Raw genomic sequence first — 21,677 nt, forward strand, 5'->3', positions numbered from 1 at the left:
GACACCTTATGCTTCAGCATATGTAAATAATAAATTATTTAAAAACACGTAGAAAATATGAGAAAAAAGATAATCCATAAATCTACAGTCAAGGACAATTCGAACCATATGATTATATTCTGTGAATCGAATGGGATGTAAACACAATAGTGATTCAGTATTTCTTTTGGAAAACACATTAGTAATTAAATAGGAAACGATATCATCACATATAAGAGAGTAGTATAGCTTTGACTTTGTGAAACTAATATTTCAACGTTTTATTTGTTGAACAGAGGAAAAAATGTCGACGGTAAGGACAAGACAATTTTTGATCAGTAGGATAGAAATAATGGTTAAAGCAGAATGGAATAGAGTAGGATACTATTTTTATTTTGTTGACTAATACACACTGTAGTCTAAAGCATTATGCCATGTTACTCATGTTAGGCTCGTATTATAAATAAAATCTTAATGATCTCATAATATCGAGTTAATAAACACTAGCTTATACATGATATCAATATTAAATTATGATAATAATCTATCCATGTTTACTCATGTTCGTATGGCAACTTTCACCTCATCACATAAATCACAAGTTTCCATGCACTAAAAGTTGCACGGAAAACAGCAAACCACGGAAATTTGGTAGAGGTACATTTGGGTACTAGAACCAGTAATCGAATCACGAATGTCGGTATCATGAGAATTTTTCATATTTCAATATTGTAAAATTCTAGTTTTAGAAGTAACTTTGGTAATTTTGCGATATAACCCGAACACCTCTCACTCGTTTATTTCGTTCATATTAGCATTGATACTTACCTATTCTGCATTGCGGAAGATTCTTTGAGGTGAAGTTATGCCTTTTTCCATAAAATAGTGTCAACTTTTCATATTACGAGTCATTATTTGTCTTCCTTGTTCCGCTTGGGTAACAGACAATATGACGTGCACTCGTCATGGATCATCGCGCGTCGTGCTTGTGTTTTGTTGATTTGGAGTGGGTATGCAGTGTTTCAACCTTCTTAACCGAAAATACCTACTTTCGTATGCATTATGTCATCACAAACCATTGACGGATATCCCCAAAAACCATTCATAATAGCCCCAAAAACCATTCACGATAGCCCCACGGATCATTTCCGGCAAGGTTAGGTTAGGTAAGCAGTTAAAAATAAAAATTCTCGTAAAAAAAAAAGGCACGTTTGGAAACACTGGCGAGACTGTGTGACTTTCGACTGCGCCATCTGCAGGTACATAATGGAATAATGGCAAAATGTTGTTGCTTTACAGAAAATGCAAGATCCTTACGTAAGAAGTGATTATTTCTTGTTCTGCAGCATTCTATGGTGAAGTTTTCAGTTTCCGCGAAAGAAAATACCTCGAAAAACTTCGACAATGCTACAGAAACTGATTTCAGTAAGTAGTTTCTCCTGTAAATTTGAAGAAATCCGTTCGGGCTATATCACATATTTACCGTAACTTTTGTCAAATGCTTGACTTTAATATAGAAAAATTGCAATTTTTAGTTTACTTGTCAAGACTTTATTTTGCAAAATTCTATTTACAGATCCAAGAGAACAACCACAATACCCCAAGCCGAATTCCAGTTCTGAAGGATGTGTTTTTCCAAATATTAGGACTAGCAATAGAGACTGGTATGTATGCTAGTTAGAGTTGGAAGTGGTCGGGAAAAAAAAAACAACTTGTGATCTTTTGTTGTTGTTGTTGTTGTGCTTCTTTCCTCAAAGGGTAATTGTCTGTTATATCGGAGACGCATTTCTATCGAATATTTTCAGTTTTAAATGGTTCGTACTTACCAATTGTGTATTGCGGAAAATAGTTGAAAGTGCCATTATGCTTTTTACACGAAAATAACTTTGATTTTTCACATTACGAGTAATTCTTTTGGGTCCTTTCTTCCGTTGCGGAACATACAATATGGCGCGCACAGCTGTGGATCATCTTGCATCTTCTTGTGTTTTGTCGATTTGGAGTGGGGTATGCAGTGTTTCAATCTTCATAACCGAAGAATACCTACTTTCGTGTTCATTATGTCATCACAAACCATTGACAGATAGCCCCAAAAACCATTCACGATAGCCCTACAAACCATTGACGGATAGCCCCAAAGCCATTCACAATAGCCCCAAAAACCCTTCACGATAGCCCCATGAACCATTTCCGGCAAGGTTAGGTTGGGTTAGGTTAGGTAAGCATAGTTAAAAAAAATCTGGTAAAAAAAAGGCACGTTTGGAAACACTGGCGAGACCGCATGACTTTCGACGGTCGTGCCATCTGCAAGTACATAATGGAAACAACAGAATAATGTTGTCGCTTTGCACAAAATGCAAGTTTATTATATCAAAAGTGCTTATTTCTTGTTGTCCAGCATTCTACGGTGAGAAAATACCTCCAAGAACTTTCAAAATACTACAGAAACTCATTTCCGTAAGTAGTTTCTTCTGTAAAAATGAAGAAATGTGTCTCCGATATAACAGACATTTACCCCTCAAAGTGTTTTAATTCAATGAAAATATTTTACATTATTGCATTTATCTCTCTGTAGAGCGACCACAAAAAAAAAAAAAAAAAAAAAAAAGAACCATGGACGAAAAGTCTCTGTGCACCTCCCCCTTCTTCCGTTCAACTCAGAAAGAAGGCGGAGCATGCTCCTCTCTGCCCCTCCCCTCCACCCAATGGTGCACAGGAGTTGCGGGTCTGTGCAGGCTTGTTTGCTTGTGGTTCCACTATACTGTAGAAAATGACACTTATACCTAAATTTCAAATACAGTTTTCAATATGGAATTCATAGCTAGGCATAAGCAGTAGTTGCAAATATGCCTGTTTTTTTAAATGGATATTTTTTTCCCAAGTGTTATATGCATATTTCAGTCTAGAGCCCAGAAGTTTGGCAAAATGCCTCTTTTTATCTACTGCATATATTGATAAAATGTTTCCGGATATACGTTTCTTATGTTGTTTCGAATGTTTTGGAAGCCTTTTCATTTTGCCTATTTGGGACCCCACTGCCTATTTTTAATTATAATGCTTTTTTTTGCCTTTTTCAATGAAATTTGACATTTTTTAAAAAAAAAATGTGTATATAAATTATTTTTCTCCCAAAAAACGTTGTTGGTATTTATTTTTGTTCCGTTTATTATGTGAATAATTTTCGCCTTATTTAAGTAATATTGAACTAGCGCATGTTTCAACATTGCTGAAGGAGAAAAGTGTGAGAAAAAAGTATTTCATGCTGAGTCAGGATATTGCCTTTCGGTTAACATTTCTTGTGCATGATTGACTGCTGAAGTGGACAGGTTGATTTCGAACACAAAGAAAATATTTCTGAAATCTCCCTCTCAAACCCGAACATTTCAGGAAGTTGCGATTGAGCTTAGTTTACCTCAGCAACCAGTCTTGACGAGATAGGGAACCTGGATATCAGCAGCTATATATTATGCTAACAACCTTCAAGAAATCAGTGAGGTGATCGATGCTCTTCCAGAAAATGAAGCGGCTTCAATTCGTGAAGTGAAAAAACTCCCGTGCTATTCAAGTTTACTTTTGCACATTATGGTGCATTGCCAGAGACAATTACAATTATAGCATCCATGAAAATCTTCGAGGAATCTATGCAGCAGATGATGGAAGTGCCAGGAGAAAAGGGGTGAGCTGTTGCGGAAAAGTGCTAACGGGTAGTGAGTGCAAATGAGGACTTGAAACAATTGAAAACAATTTGTGATATTCTAAAAGGTGAAAATGCTGTTACCAGAATGAGTCCAGCTACATTAGCTTGTTATATGTATGCTCCAATAACTTCTGTCGAAGTAGAAAGATCATTTTCTATTATGAAAAACATTCTCTCTTGACAGACGACTATCAATGAATGTTGAGAACTTAAAAAGCACCTTGTAGTTATGTGCAATCAAGACGGAGAAAATTGAAATGCTCTTCCCAATTTAGATTTTAACATTTTGCCAAAAATTATAGATAAAAGTAAGCAACTTCTAAATGTGCCTTTTTTCGGTTTATTTTGCCTTTTTTTCATTTGTAGTGCCTATTTACCACATTATAAATGCCTTTTTGCCTGCCTATTTTAACGAAAATAAATGCCTGAACTTCCGGGCTCTATACATTAGTATATATACACAAACATAACTTGGGAGTAATTTTGTAAATAGAATCTAATAGTATAGTAATGTAATTTTCAGTGTTTGAATTTGGCATTAAAAAAATAATAAAAAAAATAAAAATTACTACATCTTTTACAAACGTGTTAAATGTACACTCAAAATCGAATGAAACATCCCCCCTTACGGTTATGCAACCCGGAATTTAATATCATCTAGTTTCGCCAGGAATAGCAGCTCGCGAGAAGCGTAGTGTTTCCAACTCTTGAATCTAGCCACAGATTCACGCAACCGGGTGGAGATCTTGCTTTCCTCTTGATTTGATTTTAACGGACAAGAAGTTTATTTTGAGAATGTCTCTGGTAATAATAACAAGTGTTATTAACATTTATGCTTGAGTTTTTTATTATTCTTTTACCACTTCCGAACGAATATGTGAAGATTTTTTTTTTTCATTTTGCAATAACGCTTTCGGCATTTTTCCTTCAGTTATTCTTTTTGTTTTTAAATTTTTGGCGACATCTGATTTGGAAAAAGTTCCACGAAGTTTGTTTTAAGTGTAAATGCATCTGGACATACAGTGTAGAGTGGGATTCGAACAACAAATATGAGCTTCCGTCGTGAATCGAACCAGCGCTCCTTTCATTATGTTTTCTTTCCACGTTTATTAAAATTTGCTTCCTTCAGCCTACTTCCGATTGTCGTATATTTCAATTCGTATTCCCGTTTTTTTTCATTTGCATTGTTCGAGCCGTGATAACTTTCTCTCTTTATCTGGTTATTCGAATACTTTTATACTTATTTTTTTTTTTACTTTTCTCGATTTTCCCTTCGCACTCATTACAGATTTCGGTATCGCGCTTTTCCATATTTTCAGTAATTTAATTCTTTGACTATTTTTAATTTGCCCTTAGTCCGAATCAAGAAAATATGTTAGGAAATGTTTCCCGTGTAAATCTTATTGTATGGTGGTGTAAAATTGATGCCAGCTTTTTCTTGCGATAAGGGTTTTGAAAGTGCAAGGGTCTAATTTATTAACCATGGTGGGAAGTGGGGGGGGGGGGGGCGGAGGGGTGCCAGAAACCTTCCAGTCGGAATATTCCTGAAACGAAAAGTATAGATCGACCACAACGAAAAAAATCCTTGGGACGAAAAGTACCCGCGCAGATCTCCCTTCTTCCCTTCAGCTCGGGCCATAAGGAAGCATGGTCCACTCTCCCCCGCCCCTCCTCGCGGGAGTACGGTGCACAGGAGTCGTGGGTCTGCGCAGGTTGTTTTGCTTGTGGTTCCACTCTTCCATCAGCAGGTGGGTGCTGAGAAGGCTATGCTATCTGCGAGTGAGGGGGAGGGGGTGACGAGCAACACTGCCACAGCGAGTCGCTGTAAATGATTTCATTGTCTGTGCTGGGTGAAACCGGTTCTTGGTGCTCCTACACTTTTCCGATACATTTCTGCCAGCCTTTCTAGCGAAGCGAGGTCATATGTTCCAGATTCGAACTCTGGTCAGGCATGAATGTATCACTGAGTTTGTCCCGTCACAATTTTATAAATTGATAATTCATCCGTATTATCGCGATTAACTCAAGAGGCAGAAGAGTGATGTAAAATAACCGAAATAGAAATTGATGCATTTGTGTCTGGTGCTAGTGTAACGACGAAGTTAACTCTTTATAAATGATGAAATAGGTAGCCCTTGCGATAAAAAAAAAAACATACACACAAAAAAAAATCCGACTTATCGCTGATCTCTTACTACATTTGGAATACAGCCAAGAGCGATGTAAAGCAATGCAATTACATTGTGAATGTTTCACATCCTATAGTCTTTCTTTTTCTCGTAGCGGGGGCGGGGGTTCATTCATTACAAATATCTAGGAATGGATTTAGCAGCAATCCGTGATATACTTAAATATCATAACATGCTGCGTAGCCAGGGTTCTTGGGTCCTAGCCTCTGATAATGAGTTTTTCTTTTTCGTTGTTTCTTCAATCTTCATCAATTTCCCTGAAGCATCATTCATCCTCTGTCGCCATTGGCTATATGTAAAAGTTGACATAAAATTAGTAAATTTTGAAAAGAAAACACAAGGATCTGCTTTTCTCATAGCTCGCCAAACATGCACATTTCTGTATTTTATGCTTTCAGCGCTATCATTATTCTTGGCAGGCAATGGAATTGAAGCAACTCTCACAACTAACGTAAACTACATATCACTCAGGCATGACAATTCTCGCGGGCAAAGTGGATTTTTTTGGCACATGGTAGCGCAATAACTATCTTCTGGCCTAGATTTAAATCCGTACTTTTTATTCCAGTTGAGTGATTGACTCACAATTTTGCCATTGAAGGTTTGGGTTGCATTTGTGTTATACGTATTGTGTTTTTGGTGCGCTAGGAAAAAGCAATCCCAAAGGTTCGCACTGAACAGAAAAGTGTGTGCTTTTCCTCTCTCTCTCTCTCTCTTCCAACTCCGTCCCTCTCTCTCACCCAAGTCCCCACTATTTAGGTAAACTGTTGTTAGAAACATATTTTCCGAAGAATATCCACATTGAAAATAATATTCCCCAATTGTTTTGATAGGGCATTTCTATTGCTCCGAACGAATTATCTCCGTAAGAGGACTAGGGCCTCCCCTATGGCGCAATCGTAGAGTCGTCACATTTCAAGCAAGGGGTCCCGGGTTCGATACCCGGTGGAGGAACATAGTGGTTCGGAACCCACTATAAACTGTAGGTCCAGTCCCAATTAGCCTTTCTGTGCACTAGTGGACTTAAAAAACAACAATTCAATTCAATTCAATTGAATCATCTTATCAATATTTTTAAATCTGCATGCACCTGCTTAATTTAATAGATTACACATGTATATTCATTGCGGGCAGAAATGTGCGAGAAAACAATGCATTTTTTTAATGGAATGCATGAGTCAATAATAATGTATATTTTACGGTATATACTCTTTTATATTGCATTGATTCAATAGTATCCTTATTTCCTAAAGCAAGCGTGAGTTTCTTTGCACACACCACACAGGCCCTGCTTGACGTAAATCTCAGATGCAGTAACTTGACGGTTGCCTTTGCCACCACGCTTTGGCTTTAATTCGAGCCCCGGTAGGTGCTTCGTTCGAGATCCTGCAGCAGTTTTACTCGTATCTATGGCTTGAGCATGTCACTTGCAACGGAACCAATAAAATGAAACTTTCTGCACCGGAATGGGCGTGAAACTCTACATGCACCAATGATAAGCTGTTTTCAAGAGGCATGTGCCACGTGCAGCATGTCCCTTCGGTCCGAATGTTCCTTTACGATATCATTTCATCATGCCTTACACTTCGGAATTTCCAAGAGAGGAGATAGTCCGCATGTTCTTGTGCGGGGGATCTGCTTTCAAGAGTAGATTGGCCAGCGAAGTCTTCCAATCGAAACATTTGGGCGTTGATGGTGAGAGAGTGGGAACCTAGACAACTGAGAACAACGGAAGCTCTACTGACTCACGTGTTTGATGTTTCGGAGAGTTTAAGGAGAAGACCAAACATCTGCTCGTGGAATCCTTGCCTCGTCGACTAGATGATGTGCTTGAATCCAACGGCGGGTGAACACAGTATTGAAACTCCGCACTGTTTAACCGATGTTCTTTGCTACATCCCAGAACAAAACTAATAATTACACACATCTCCATATGCAACTTATCTTTCCAATTCTTTCTTATTGATACCTTGGTGCTCTTGCTTACTTTTTCGCACACCTGAACCATTATATTATATTCTATAATATTAATATTCACATTATTGACAGATTTGATTCACATGAAATTCAAATGCGCAGCACACATGCACCCATTCCTAACACTTAACTGTTAGTTACATTACACCTATCACGTTGCCACAGTTCTAAATCAGGGGTGTCCAGGGGGAGGGGCATTATGGCTCAGACTGTGATGGAAATTTGACTGAGTAAACAGGGCACAAGTTGAATTACGTCATCAATTAGCCATTGCTGTTATACAAATAGTCATTTGTAGATTGTCAGGGGAATTGTTACGGGTAATAAGTAATATTGGTGGGGGGGGGGGGGGCGATATCCAACTCTTACATATTAGGCCTTAGATTGATAGGGAAATTATGGTGGGCTATTAATGAAGTTAGTGAGATTTTAAGGTAGCGGGATTGATAATTATTTGGGGGGCAGGGAATCCCAAGTCTTGTGTATTACTATTACGTCTTAGATTGCTTTTTTGGAGGGAGCAATATCAGCAGGAAGACTAAAATTGGCATGGAAATTTTGTTGGGAAGATTGAGTATTAAATTTGAGGTGGAGGGGAGGGGAATGAAGTTTTGATAAAATGGTATGTCTTAGATTGTGAAGGGATTTCTGACGATTAAGAAATTGACAAAGATCCGGGCGGGACTCGAACCCGGAACATTCGGTGTCTGGATCGTTAGTCCACCACTAACCGCGCTTGGCCGCAGAGCCGGTTCTCTTTGGTGACCAAGCGCGTTAAGTGGTCCACTTCCGATACCACGAAATTTCCGGGTTTGAGCCACAGCTTCAGTATTGGTATCATGGCATCAATTTAATCTAATCGTCACTCATCCTCATTAGCCGAAAGTGGCAGAAGAGCGACTTAAAATAACAAAAGGTACAAAAACAACTTTAACACTCTAGTAATTTCTGATCTATAGATGCGTATTAGCTTTGATTGTTGACTCTTGAATGATAAGCTTACGATTATTATTGTTAATATAAATTGCCATCCATCAACAGAAGGACGGACCAATCGATCATTTAATTCATGTCCTTTTTTTGGTATTTGTTGTCCCTTCGGATCAGCTTCGAAACCTAAGGAAATTATTAGATGTTTGTCTGAAGTTAGTGACAATGGTTATTTAAATTCCTGTAGGTCTTTCAGCCGACGCGGGAACCACCTTTATGGCAGTGATCCTCTGTTGCCGCGTTTACCTACGAAGGAACTCGTGGTCAATCAACCAATTAGGCCTACCGCTTGGGCAAGAAACGATAACTTCACAAAGCCCTCTTCTCGGAAGTAGCCAGCAGGGAAACAGGATTTTGTCACAATAACCCTTTTGCTCTGTGAATGAACACCGGTTCTAACAACGTTTCTACTTAATTGGATATTATCCATTGTTTTTCCTTTTGATTGAACATATATTCTATCTATATATTTCGAGACATTTCAAGAGATCACCTCTTCTCTCATCTTCAGGCGAACAATTTTTGCTATGTCTGTAGTGTGATTGGAACTGTGACAGTCCATGATTTTGCTCCAAATCCGGTCCGCTAAGCAACCAGTCTTAGATGCCCATTCGAAATCGACAACTATAGAGCAAAATATGTTTGAAGTTAAGATCATATTGAATGAAACATAGCTCGACTCACCCTCACATTTGCATTTTTTTAGATAACTTGCATGCACTTCGTATAGAAGACTGAAAATTCACACTATTTGGCATGGCAAATAGACCTTATTCCAGCTTCGCTGAAAGTTCGATGTATGTAATAATTGTCAGTCATGACGTTCAACGCCCTCTGCGCGTGTGTTGTGATGGGTTACCGTGTTTTAATTCCATTTCATGCTCAGAAAGACTACCCGAAGTGGGACCTACAGTTGAAAGTGAGATCCGAACCACTAGGCAGTTGTGTCTCCACCAGGAATCGAACCTGGGACTCCGTGATTATAGGAGTTTAACGAGTTCATGGCTTTACAGTTTCGTGAATTGAAGGAAGCCAAGATGAGAAAAATGTGAAGAAATGTCTTCTACACGGAACTAACTATGTGTGTGTATGTATGTATGTAAAACTTTCTAGCACATCCATTTTCCTACCTTCATTTTATCATCATTACGTTGAATTTTGCACCAGTGATTTTTCACTACGTTCTAGGTCACGTCACTTTGAGTCGTAAAGTATTGTCTGTAATTTTAGCCTCTCACCCAAGAATTTTTAAGGTGGGAGAAGGGAGGTGGGACTCAACTTCTGGAAAAAATAGTGCGAGTTCAATTGAGAATACGAAAATGGAGCGGAATGATTATATTGCTAAAATATCTTCAGGAAAGTAAAGCCTAAAATTGAATTCTGCCTCTGAGTGAGTCCATGATATTGTTTGTTTGAAGGTAATATATTAAACATGACTATCAGCATAACCGAACGCATATAATGAGATGATTTATTAGTGTTACCAGGCTAAAGGTGTGGAGTGCGGCCTGTCGCCTCCTTCATTACGGAATTCCACATGTAAAAATTGATCCGCTCTTATTGCGAGTAACCATTATAGGCTTAGACCAAATTCTGGCGTTTATATTTCAATTCACTTCCTCAAAAAATCCTTTCTCGATTGACTAGATTTTAAGCGGAGCGTCATTCAGTTGTCTGTCAGTGTTCTTTTTTGCAGAAGCAACAGCAGGTCGCTCGCACCCACAGTGCCCCGCCCACTCGACGAGACGCGTTGTCTGTGCAGTGCAGAACAGTGACAGTGTTGCCTCTCTATTCGATCTTTGTATTCTCCTTTGCCTGCCACTACACACACATTTCAGACAATTCTTCCCATACAACAAATGGAAAAGCAATCAGGCAACTGTTAAATGGCTCTTTTCTAGATTTTGTATTAACACTTTCCACGGTCAAGATATGTTAACTTGGTTCTGTTTCGTATTCCCACAATTTGGCTTCGTGCAGCAGGGGTTTATATTGCAAGCTTTAAAAAAAAACGTAGGCAGGTATTTTAACATTTTAATTTTCATCAGTTGCATGATTGTATGAAAGAATATGGTGGAAAAATACACTACTTAAGACAATATCACTAATAATAATTGGCCGCGTCTGTGCCCGAGCGCGTGGTAAGCCGTCGGCTTTTGATCTCGCTGCCGAAATTCCCGGGTTGGAGTCCCGGCCTGGGTATGATTGTTTATGAGTGTTCCTTCATGCATTTTATCATACACTAATCCTCATCGTTGCGATTAACCAAAAGTAAAGTAAAAAAAGAAAGATAATACTAGTAATAATAATAATATGAATCTAGCCCCCATGGTTTCTTTATGACTGTCCTCTTATCAATTTCATCGAGTCATCATTCATCCTCATTGTTGCGATTAGCCAATAAATGGTAGAGAAGCTGCGAAAAATAAGATGTAAAATAATAACAGAATTTTCTCCGCAGAAGGAAAAATAAATGCTCCAGAACACATGCAATACAGGAAAAGAGTGTCCTGTAATCTGAGTCTGTAAACCAAATGTAACTCACGAATGAAGAAGTTTACGTGAAGGTTTCGTCTTCTACGAAGCAATACAGGCTTGGATGGCGCAATGGTATCGTCGTCGCCTTGTAATCAAGGAGTCCCGGTGGAGGCACAAAGGGGTTCGGATCCCACTTTAAACTGTAGGTCCAGTCCCGATTAGTCATACTGTGTATTGTGGACTTAAAACACCAAATCAACAACCAACCTACCAATACAGGGTTGGAAACACCACAGTTATAGGTTTGGAAACACTGCTCTTCTCGGGAACTACTCTACCAGGCGAAACTAGATGATATAAAATTACGGGTTGCATAACCGTAAGGGAGGGCGTTTCTTTCGAATTTGTGTGTACTGTCAGTGGTGTCGTTTTTTCTTGAACTATTTGCGATTAAAATTACCATGTGAGCGCAAGTATTCCTTCCAATATGGCCACTGAATGTAGGATACATCCCTTGTTTAAGTAGTAGCGTGTAACCATGGCTGTTATGGAAGAAACATTGAAGTATTGCGAAAACGATGTGAATACCAGAAACTATAACCAAGGTGAAACTGTGCTGAGAACGGAGCATTTAATTATCATAGGCAAAAATAACACAGAAAACACAGATGAAGCTAATATAATAGTTTTTCTTGTATGTACGCATTGCTTGCATGATAGAATTATTTTCCTGTAGTTTACGGTTATTACAAGCATAAGAAAACAGTTTTTTCTTTGTGACGTTTCAGGAGAACACACGCTCCTTTCATCAGACATTTATTTTCATGAAAGGAGCGTGTGTTCTCCTGAAACGTCACAAAGAAAAAACTGTTTTCTTATGCTTGTAATAACCGTAAACTACAGGAAAATAAATGAAGCTAATATATATGCACTAGTCCTCTGAAATGATTTGCAAATAAAGCAATTGACCTATACTTGAAAAGCTGGGGCAGGAGAAAATTGTGAACATATCATTGCAGTTTTTCCTTCAAAGAGGCAGGCTGGTTTAATGATAATAATAGAATTCACAATTTCATTACCAGGCCATCGTCTCTGAAAAAGAACCTCATACTGAATGAAACAGCAATATTAACGTGTCCATTTTATTTTTCTGGTTACATTTAAGACATTAATTCATTCAAACTATTTTCATCTTCACATTTAATCAACTTTCACATATTCTAAATTTCATACATTTAATGTATTGTTTATCTGGATGGAATATAATCAAAATGTCCATCAGCTTTTCATTGATTTCAAAAAAGCATATGATTCGGTCAAAAGAGATAAATTATATAATATATTAGTCGAGTTTGGAATACCTAAGAAGCTTGTTAGTATGATAAAAAATGCACCAGTGAAACAGAAAGTAAAATTCGTGTGGGTATTAATATGTCTGACAAATTTACAATTCATGATGGGTTAAAACAAGGAGATGCATTATCTCCATTGCTTTTTAATTTTGCCTTAGAATATTCTGTAAGGAAGGTTAAAGAAACTAAAGAAGGACTAAAATTAAATGGTGTGACTCAGTTGTTAGCATATGCAGATGATGTAGACTTACTGGTGGATGATGTGAATACAAGAATAATCAAGAGATAGGCCTAGGTTTGGAAGTTAACAAAGAGAAAACTAAATATATGCTTACAGGCCGAAACCAAGTGTTAGGTAATAATCAGAATCTAATTATTGATAACGACTCGTTTGAACCAGTTTCCAAATTATATTAAAGAGGAAATAAAAAGTAGGCTTAATTCAGGAAATGCATGTTACTTCTCTCTTCATAAACTTTTGTCTTCTCGTTTAATATCTAAGAAACTGAAAGTTAAAATATACAAAACAGTAATTTTGCCTGTAGTATTATATGGATGTGAAACTTGGTCCCTTACATTGAAAGAGGAACATAAATTGAGAGTATTTGAAAATAAGATCCTTAGGAAAATCTTTGGACCTAAAAGGGATGAGGAGACAGGTGAGTGGAGAAGGTTACATAATTTAGAACTACATAATTTGTATTCATGTCTAGATATTATTAGAATAATTAAATCAAGAAGACTTAGGTGGGCAGGCCATGTGGCACGAATGGGAGAGGAAAGAGGAGTTTACACGATTCTTGTTGGGAAACCTGATGGTAAGAGACCTGTAGGAAGGCCAAGACGAAGATGGAGGGACAACGTTGAGATGGACCTAAGGGAAATCGGTAGGGATGGAAAAGAGTAGATAGATCTTGCTCAAGATAGGGACAGATGGAAGGCCTGTGTTGCTGCAGCCATGAACCTTCGGTATGACTTCTCAAAAAAAAGTTTTATTTATTAAATACAGTTTAAACCTTTCATGGTAATGTGTAATGATCTTTTGAAAAATAAAGTGAGCAGACTTGTGCATTCTTCGTAATTTCTTTGCCCCATTTCAGTGTTATTTCCCAATCAATTCAGTTTTCCCTGATTTACAAATTTCATTGTGTTGATTCCACAGGATGGAAACACATGAAAACTTTTTACTTGTACTTACCCATAAAACGATTTAGAGCCAAAAAGTGAACAGTAGACATTACTTTTTTCGCATGTTCCCCATGCTTTCAATTACTTCAACATAGCGTAATGTCTACATACAGTAGTTCCCGAAAATCTCACCAGATGGCATATGGGATAATTTTAATCACTAATATCCTAGAATCAAACCCCTCTTCATTTGTACTTAGTATGAAATATGTGTATTCTGGTTTTCCAGTGTACCATGTATAATTTGATGTAGTGGCTGCTAAACCTGCTCACGGAGCTTAAAGATTGTGCTAGTCAAACTGTTATAGCAGCAGCTACAGTAACTTAAAATAGATGCATTACTCTCTCTTTCAGCTTCTGCAGCTGCGTCCAGTATTCAGAAGACACTGCAAGAACTCCATGTGCGGGAAATGTTGGATGATGCTCTCCATTATTTTTCCGAGCATCCTTTTGTGTCGCTGTGTGTGGCTGGGCTAGTTTTGACATGTGGCATTCCGATCTTTGCCTTCTTCTGTTTCGCTGTGATCACAGTTGTCATGACTTTTGTCGGCTTCATCTTCATTGAAGGTAAGCTATCCATGTTTGTTACAACTTGGTTTAATTGTTATTGATTTGGCATTTTAAGTCCACTTTGTGCACAGTAAGGCTAATCGGGACTGGACCTACAGTTGAACACGTTCACCGCCGGTCAATTTTGCATTGCTTACACCACAGGCCGTTGCCTGGATGTGTTGCGCACATCAAAATCCGTTACCTTGATTTTGTTTATATCACAAGTATTTGTTACATTTTGCCAATGTACAATTCATTTTTGTTATTTTTGGTAAGATTTTGGAGGGTGACACACGCATATTTTTTTTTTGTGAGAGGCCAGTGTCACACGGTGTGTGCCATGGTATTATATCACTTCTTAACTGCAAAACGTCTGAAAAAAGGTATCGCTAAAGATAAACAAGAAACTTTATTTTTGTTACAACAAATACTATACATTCAAAACTGAAAAATAATGTATCTTCTAAGAAATAAACTTGCTTTCGGAAGCACAAATTCAGACAAAACTATCTATTCTTGCACACATAAGAGTGAAGATTACTTCCAGAACAATGAACGTTAAAAACCACTTCAATAAAAATAGTAAGGTTATGCACCTACTCACAACATTGCACAGGCAATGACTCAACTCTTCAATTGTTGTGTAATTGTGCAAAACAGATTTCCAAACGCAGTCCAGGTTGATCTTCAGAGTCGATGCAGTAATATTGTGTTAGTCTTACGAATGTTATTTTGGTTGCAAACTCTGCATTTTGTTCTGTCAAGCTTAGATGGAAGATGTTACATAAGCCTCGGCATTATTGTAGGAGCTAAGGCTCTTTCTGATAATACCACCACCACTAGAGTCGTTTCCAGTATCACCGACACCATCATCATCTTCACCAATGCATCATATGTTCTATGCTAAGAGTCTTCCAAATCATAGCCAGGGGGAGGTTTCGGGGGGCTGAAACCCCTCCCCCCCAGAAATCCTAAAATATCAAATTTAAATAGGGTATTGTGATAGTTAATTTTACTTCACTAGCAGAATCTTGAAGAATAAGTTGTAATATACTGAGAAATTCTCATGTTCAATGCTTCTATACCTCTAGTTCTTTGCCTGGAGATGGCAGGTACTGATAAGGGTTGAGCACCCCCTACCCCAAAAGAAAATCCTGACTAGGGGCCTGGAATCAACACATTTTTTACTGGAGATGTCAAATGATGATTGGACAATTTTATGTAACTTTGCTTCTTTCAATTCTTTTGCCTTCGGAGGCCCTGCAACATATGGTTTCATAGAAACAACACAAAATGCGTAACCACGAAACCAGTCGTGTAAATCAATGCAATAGTATGTCCCTCAAGAGGCCAGAACGAATACAACCTCCCAAGCCAATAACCGACTCACAACTGGTGAATGCTCTGCTAACTAACAATGTCAGTGACACACACACTGTGTGACGTTGGGTTCTCTCGGTACACAGTGTGTGTCACCAGCACTGAACCTGTTAAAGAGGGATCCGAACCACCGTGCCAAGTGCCTCCACCAGGTATCGAACCCGGGACCCCTTCGTTACAAAGTGACAACCATCGGGGAGGCCCAGAACTTGGTTTAAACTTATATTATTTGAGAGACATAGTTGAAGTAGGAAATCTCTACATATTTGGTGGAAAATTTTTACTTTCTCTAGTGGAGTTGATCTGTTACAAATATACTCAACAGACTTTCTCCAAATATATTTTTAAATTATGTGGAAGGGCATTAAATAAATTATTAGTTAAGTTGATATCCTGTTTACATGTCTGGCTACTGTGTTATTCAAGAATAAAAAAATGCTGCAGTATTTGAAATAGAAGTGCATTCTCGCATGTCAGTCGAGATTCTCTACAGAATAAACCACCATAACACTACATGAAATATACAGGGGTGTCGCAAAACAACTTCAACAACAGTTGAGTGCTGGAAGATAACATAAAAACAAGAAACTTTCCCTTGAAAGCACTTAGTTTCTGCACTCTAAGCACTTACAATCTAACCTGTATGTACACAACCCAACACAGCAAATTATCATGCTTATGTAACTTCCAGGGAAGTTATGTCAGAGCGTTTGTTCGCTGTGTTGGTTTGCATACATACAGGTTAGATTTTAAGGGCTTATAGCATAGAAACTAAGCACTTACTTATCGAAGTAATGTTTATTAGGAAAGCATACGTTTTTTTTATGATATCTACCAGCACCGACCATTGTTGAAGTTGTTTTGCGACACCCTGTACATAGACATTCACATAATGGCGCACATGCAAATTTTATACAAATTTCCTGTTTTTCAAGGGACACTGCTCACTGTTGGATCCATGATGCTTTGTGGCTTCCTCCTTACAATTGTCTTCGTAGTGTTGGTGATGAGTTCCGTGATGGCACTGTGTTATTTTGGCTGCATCCAGATAGCAAACTTTGTTCGGAATCCATCATTACTAGTCAACGGCTTACTTATCAACAAGGTGGCACCAACCCCTGTACACAGTCACCAAAGGAACCACACCGCAAATGGCGAAAGGAGAGCAGAAGTACTGAAGGCCCACAATGTTGACTGAACAGGCTTAGTTTTATTTTTGTGTGTGCATGATATTTTTTTATCAGTATGTTTATAAAGGGGCATTTTTTACTTACAAAAGGCAAGTGAAGTTGAGGATTAGGTTTTTAAAAATTCATTGTTCTAGAAAGGGAAGTATAACGTATATTTTTATTGGGTTTCATCTAGTGATGTGACAAAGCAGGAAATTTCCCGATTCTTATATACTGATAATTTTTTGAATCAGTTGCATGATATATAACAGAAAGACAATGGGGCCAGTTCGAACATTCTGACTACAATGTCATAAAAAACACAATTCTTGGTTTAAGACAGGAGAGTAATTAAACGGCGCTCTGTATTAATTACAAACAATATGCCATATTTTGTTTTAAACTTCCAGATAAGAGTATTGTAATTTCATATAAAAATATTGGATTTTTTGCCAAAACTGGTTTCTGATGTGTCAATGTGACCAATGTTCACATATTGGAAATTTGTTTTGAAATCCCTAGTTTCATCGAATGTGCTTACTCACCTATCTAGTTTATTTTGAGTTAAAAAACTTGATCATAGGAATGATTGTCCTGTAAACCAGTTTTTTGGGTATTCATTTTTTAATAATTATATTCAACAGATATCCACTTCCTTCAAGGTGTATCAAATTACTCAGTCATCTTGTTTCAATCTCGTAAGATGAAGACCTTTTATGGTTGCAAGCTAATGAAGAATTGAGACAGATGCGATGCCTGTTGTCCACAATAACTTGCAGATCACATGTACTTTCAGGTGATCTCCCAAGTATCTGCCATCTAATGGTGAAACAGCAAACTACAGCATGGAGCTGCTGTTCTTTTATTTCACAACGGGTACTTTGTATTAAGGCTGTTCACAATCATCTTGAAATTGAATGCTTGTAAACTACTTACAGTTGTGGTCTCTTGTCATCAATAAGATGTGAACTGTTTTCTAGTCATATAATTGCATGTGTATACTTGTATCATTGGGCATATTTAGGTGGAGATGCATTTATGGAAGTGCCAAAAACTGTAATTGTTTAGGGGAGAGGATGATTATGATATGGCCAGTGTTTTTGTATGTAAGTGTAGTAAGGACAACAGTCATAATTTGTAATGCAACAAATCATTTTGATTACTTTTTAAATGTACACTCCTGTTCATATAAAGTGGCACATTTTATAAGGTTGAACAGTTGATATATGTGCCACTTTGTGAACAGAAGTGTACATGATGATCCAGTCAAAATTTATCTTTAGTTTGAGTTTTTTTAGAGCAAAGCATCAGAAAAGTAAGTGTTTTTTTCTCTCTACATTTTATACGTACAGTCACCTGCAATTATATGGAACATCTAGAGCATGAAACACTTAATTTTCGCTATGACGATAGCTGAAGTTTACTCAGTTAGGCAATGCCCATAACATCATCCTTTTTTATTGCAAGTGACTGTACCTTGTTTTTATGTTTAAATGTATTCTGGGGCATTCCAGTATACACATATCCACTAATTTGATAGATATTATATGGTACATTACTACTGTTATTTTTATTATAAATATGTTTATTGGGTTGATTGATGTGATGTGTTGCATGTTGTTCTATGGTTTTGTATAATCATGTGAATTGTATTTTGAAACTAACAATTTCATAAAAGGAAATCTCAATCCAGATTTTATTTTTTTCAACTTTCGGTCTGAACGTTCCACATGGGAAAGTTGAGTTCAGATTTTGTACCATGTACAGTCACAGACACTTCTGGGTCGTAGCAATTCCTTTGAAACTAAATTAGGTCATTACAACCCAAAAGTGTCAGTGACTCTACCATGTATGGTATGTGAATCTTGACACAACTACTAAAAGTCCAAAATTACTAGGTTGTATCAAAAAGTAAGGTGAATTTGTCTGTAAAACCCAGAGTTTTTTGTGTAGCTAATTAATTTTTTTGTATGTGTGAGATACCAAGGTGATGCAAGTCTGACGGCAATTACAGTCTTCTACGTCAACCCGTCTGGTACCTAGAGCAATTCAAAGATGGCGCAACGACTTGAACATTACTCCAAGGAGGAGGTGTGCAGTGTTATTAGTTTGTTATGGGTCAAGGGAAAGAAACCATCTGAAATTCATCAAGAATTGTTGGAGGTCTATGGAGAGAGTGTTATGTCGCAGAAACAAGTGTATGTGTGGTGTTACTCATTTGCAAGTGGTAGGAGTAGTGTGACAGAAGTGGCAGACCAGCAACGTCCGTTACCGACAGCAATGTGTGAGACGTGGATGCTATGATTCTTGAAGACAGAAGAGTCGGGTTGCATGACATTGTTGATGCACTGAACATCTCATATGGTTCAGTGAGGAGTATCGTCCATGACAAACTTGGCTTCAGGAAAGTGTGTGCACGCTGGGTGCCCAAAATTTTAGTGAGGACCAAAAACACCACCGAATGGGCATTTCCCTGACCCACCTCACACTATATGCCCACGAAGGCAGTGGTTCCTATGTCAAATTTTTGTGTGATACCATGTGTCCAACATACTACAGTTTCATATTTTATTCTATGCACGTTTTTCAATAAATCGAAAATTCAATTCGTTGCGCCATCTTTGAATTGCTCTAGGTACCAGACGGGTTGACGTAGCAGACTGTAATTGCCATCAGACTTGCATCACCTTGGTATCTGACAGATACCAAAAATTTTATTAGCTGCACAGAAACTCTGGGTTTTACAGACAAATTCACCTTACTTTTTGATACAACCTAGTACATCATGTGGCTTCTTCTCAGGTTGAAATCAATGTGACAGTTGGTCTGTCTGGCAACATGCCATGCTAGTAAGTGGTTACAGACAGCACCACTTACCAATACGCATTCGTTTGTTCACATCATGGCCAGACATGGAAGGGTGAATATCACGACTGGCAATAAGCAGTTACGTTGATTTTAAAAAGTATTATTGTTAATAAAAGGTTATCGTATGACTAGAAACTTCTTGCATCACTTGCCAGCAACATTCTTGTTAAAACCCACAGAAAACAAACGGCATGATACAAGACATTTTACAAGTCTGCCCAAACTTTCGACTCTGGAGTCTTCATCAGGATGGAGTCAATTTCTTATATTGTCCTGTTTATTTGTGTGATTTTGAACATTACTTTTTATTATGTTTAACCTAAATCTTGTGCAACCTCCTGAAGGAGCCACATAAAAAATATGTGAAAAGAAAGTGAATGATGTGTGAAAATGGCATATGATGCGAGCTTTGCTTCATCAAAAATACTTGAGAAAGAAGATCCTCCACCCCAACACATGCTCACTGAAAAATAATACACACCTTCACGATGGATGTGGTAAACGCAGTTTAAGAATTACTTACGTAAAATTTTGTATTTCCACGTTCCACGATTTAATGGTTATTTCCGATTAATTTCGAAGGCACTCTGTCTTCATTCACTAAGGGAACGGCATCTGCAGCAGGGATGGTATCGTGTTGCTACTTTGTTAGTTCCTGGGCTGTGGTAGTTGCATTTTCTCCCATTTGGCAGTGCTGGTGTGTGTCTCCTGTGCTTTCTGTTGTGAGGTGACGGTGGTGGTTGGGGGACTGCGCTGTCTGCTGCATCGTTTTGCTTGGTGTGGTGTAGTTTCTCTTCCTCACCTGGCTGGAGGGGGTTGAGTAGGTGCACTGCATCTTTTCTTTTTTGTGGTCTGGGTGCCAAGTCGGGTGTGCCTGTCTGTTATACAGGATCAGCGCTGGTTTCTGTTGGATGATAGCATGGGTTTCTTTGACTGTGTTTTCTATGACAGAGCCAGTTGGGTGAAGTATAGATGTGGAGGTGTTGAGAAAGGCCTGATTTTGGTGTCTTTTTTTTTTTTGGCATCTTTTACGTGTTCATCAATCCGTTCTTTAACAGTGAGGATGGTTCTGCCAATGTAGCTGTTGTGACATTGGCATGTGGCCTTGTAGACACCAGGGGATGCAAGTTTGGATAGGTAGTATCTCTTGAAGTTGGATAGTGCTCTTCCAATTTGGGACACAGTTTGTGTGACAGTCGAATGTTGAAAGTTTTGAGGGCCTTTGATAATTTGCCTAATGTGGTGGGGTGGTATGGAAAAATGATCCGTTTGGGTTTGGGATTTTGGCTCGGATTATCTCTTGCCTCATGGGTGTCAGATTTGGGCTTCTGCTTTTGCACACCACATGGATACCTGGCATTCGGTGTAACCATTGTTTAGTCCTATTTCGGTTATACATGGTATTTCATCCTGGAGGTCATCTTCTGTGTGTAAAGGCTCTTCTGTAGAATTTCATCCATACTCCAGTTTTCTGTTTTTGGGGGTGGTTGGATTTGGCATGGATGCACGAACCTGGTTTTCTGTACATGGGTGTAATGAATTTGTCTTGGTGCTTAGGTCGAGAAAATTGAGGCGGCCATTTTCGTCACTTTCAACCGTGAATTTTATGTTATGATGTATGTTGTTGAGGGCAGTTAGGAGATGGTTTATGTCTTCTTCCTGTTTGTAAATGACTAGGGTGTTATCGGCATATCTTCTGTATCTTATATGAGCAAACTCTGGTTGGGCGAGTATTGATTCATATCACAACAGCTACATTGGCAGAACCATCTGCACTGTTGAACCCGTAAAAGATGCCAAAAAAGACATACCATCTTCTTCGCATCCATACCTCACCCAATCGGCTGTCATAGAAAAC

The 21,677-nt window shown here is 38.2% G+C and overlaps 1 protein-coding gene across 1 annotated transcript; it reads left to right on the top strand.

The window, feature by feature from the left end:
* Positions 1 to 126: 126 nt before the first annotated feature.
* Ldaf1 (Lipid droplet assembly factor 1) lies at positions 127 to 18,643 on the top strand. Its single transcript, XM_083135877.1, has 4 exons — positions 127 to 292; positions 1,556 to 1,643; positions 14,205 to 14,417; positions 16,718 to 18,643. Exons 1-4 carry the CDS (start codon positions 284 to 286, stop codon positions 16,978 to 16,980), a joined length of 573 nt encoding a protein of 190 aa, XP_082992003.1. The 5' UTR covers positions 127 to 283; the 3' UTR covers positions 16,981 to 18,643.
* Positions 18,644 to 21,677: the final 3,034 nt, after the last annotated feature.

The sequence above is a fragment of the Lepisma saccharinum genome, chromosome 14, assembly GCF_977018435.1.
Source record: "Lepisma saccharinum chromosome 14, izLepSacc3.1, whole genome shotgun sequence".
Lineage (NCBI taxonomy): Eukaryota > Metazoa > Arthropoda > Insecta > Zygentoma > Lepismatidae > Lepisma > Lepisma saccharinum.

Coding starts and splice junctions, on each gene's coding strand:
- Ldaf1 (XM_083135877.1), top strand. Junction 1,644..14,204: donor AGGACTAGCAATAGAGACTG/GTATGTATGCTA, acceptor TCTCTCTTTCAG/CTTCTGCAGCTGCGTCCAGT. Junction 14,418..16,717: donor CGGCTTCATCTTCATTGAAG/GTAAGCTATCCA, acceptor CTGTTTTTCAAG/GGACACTGCTCACTGTTGGA.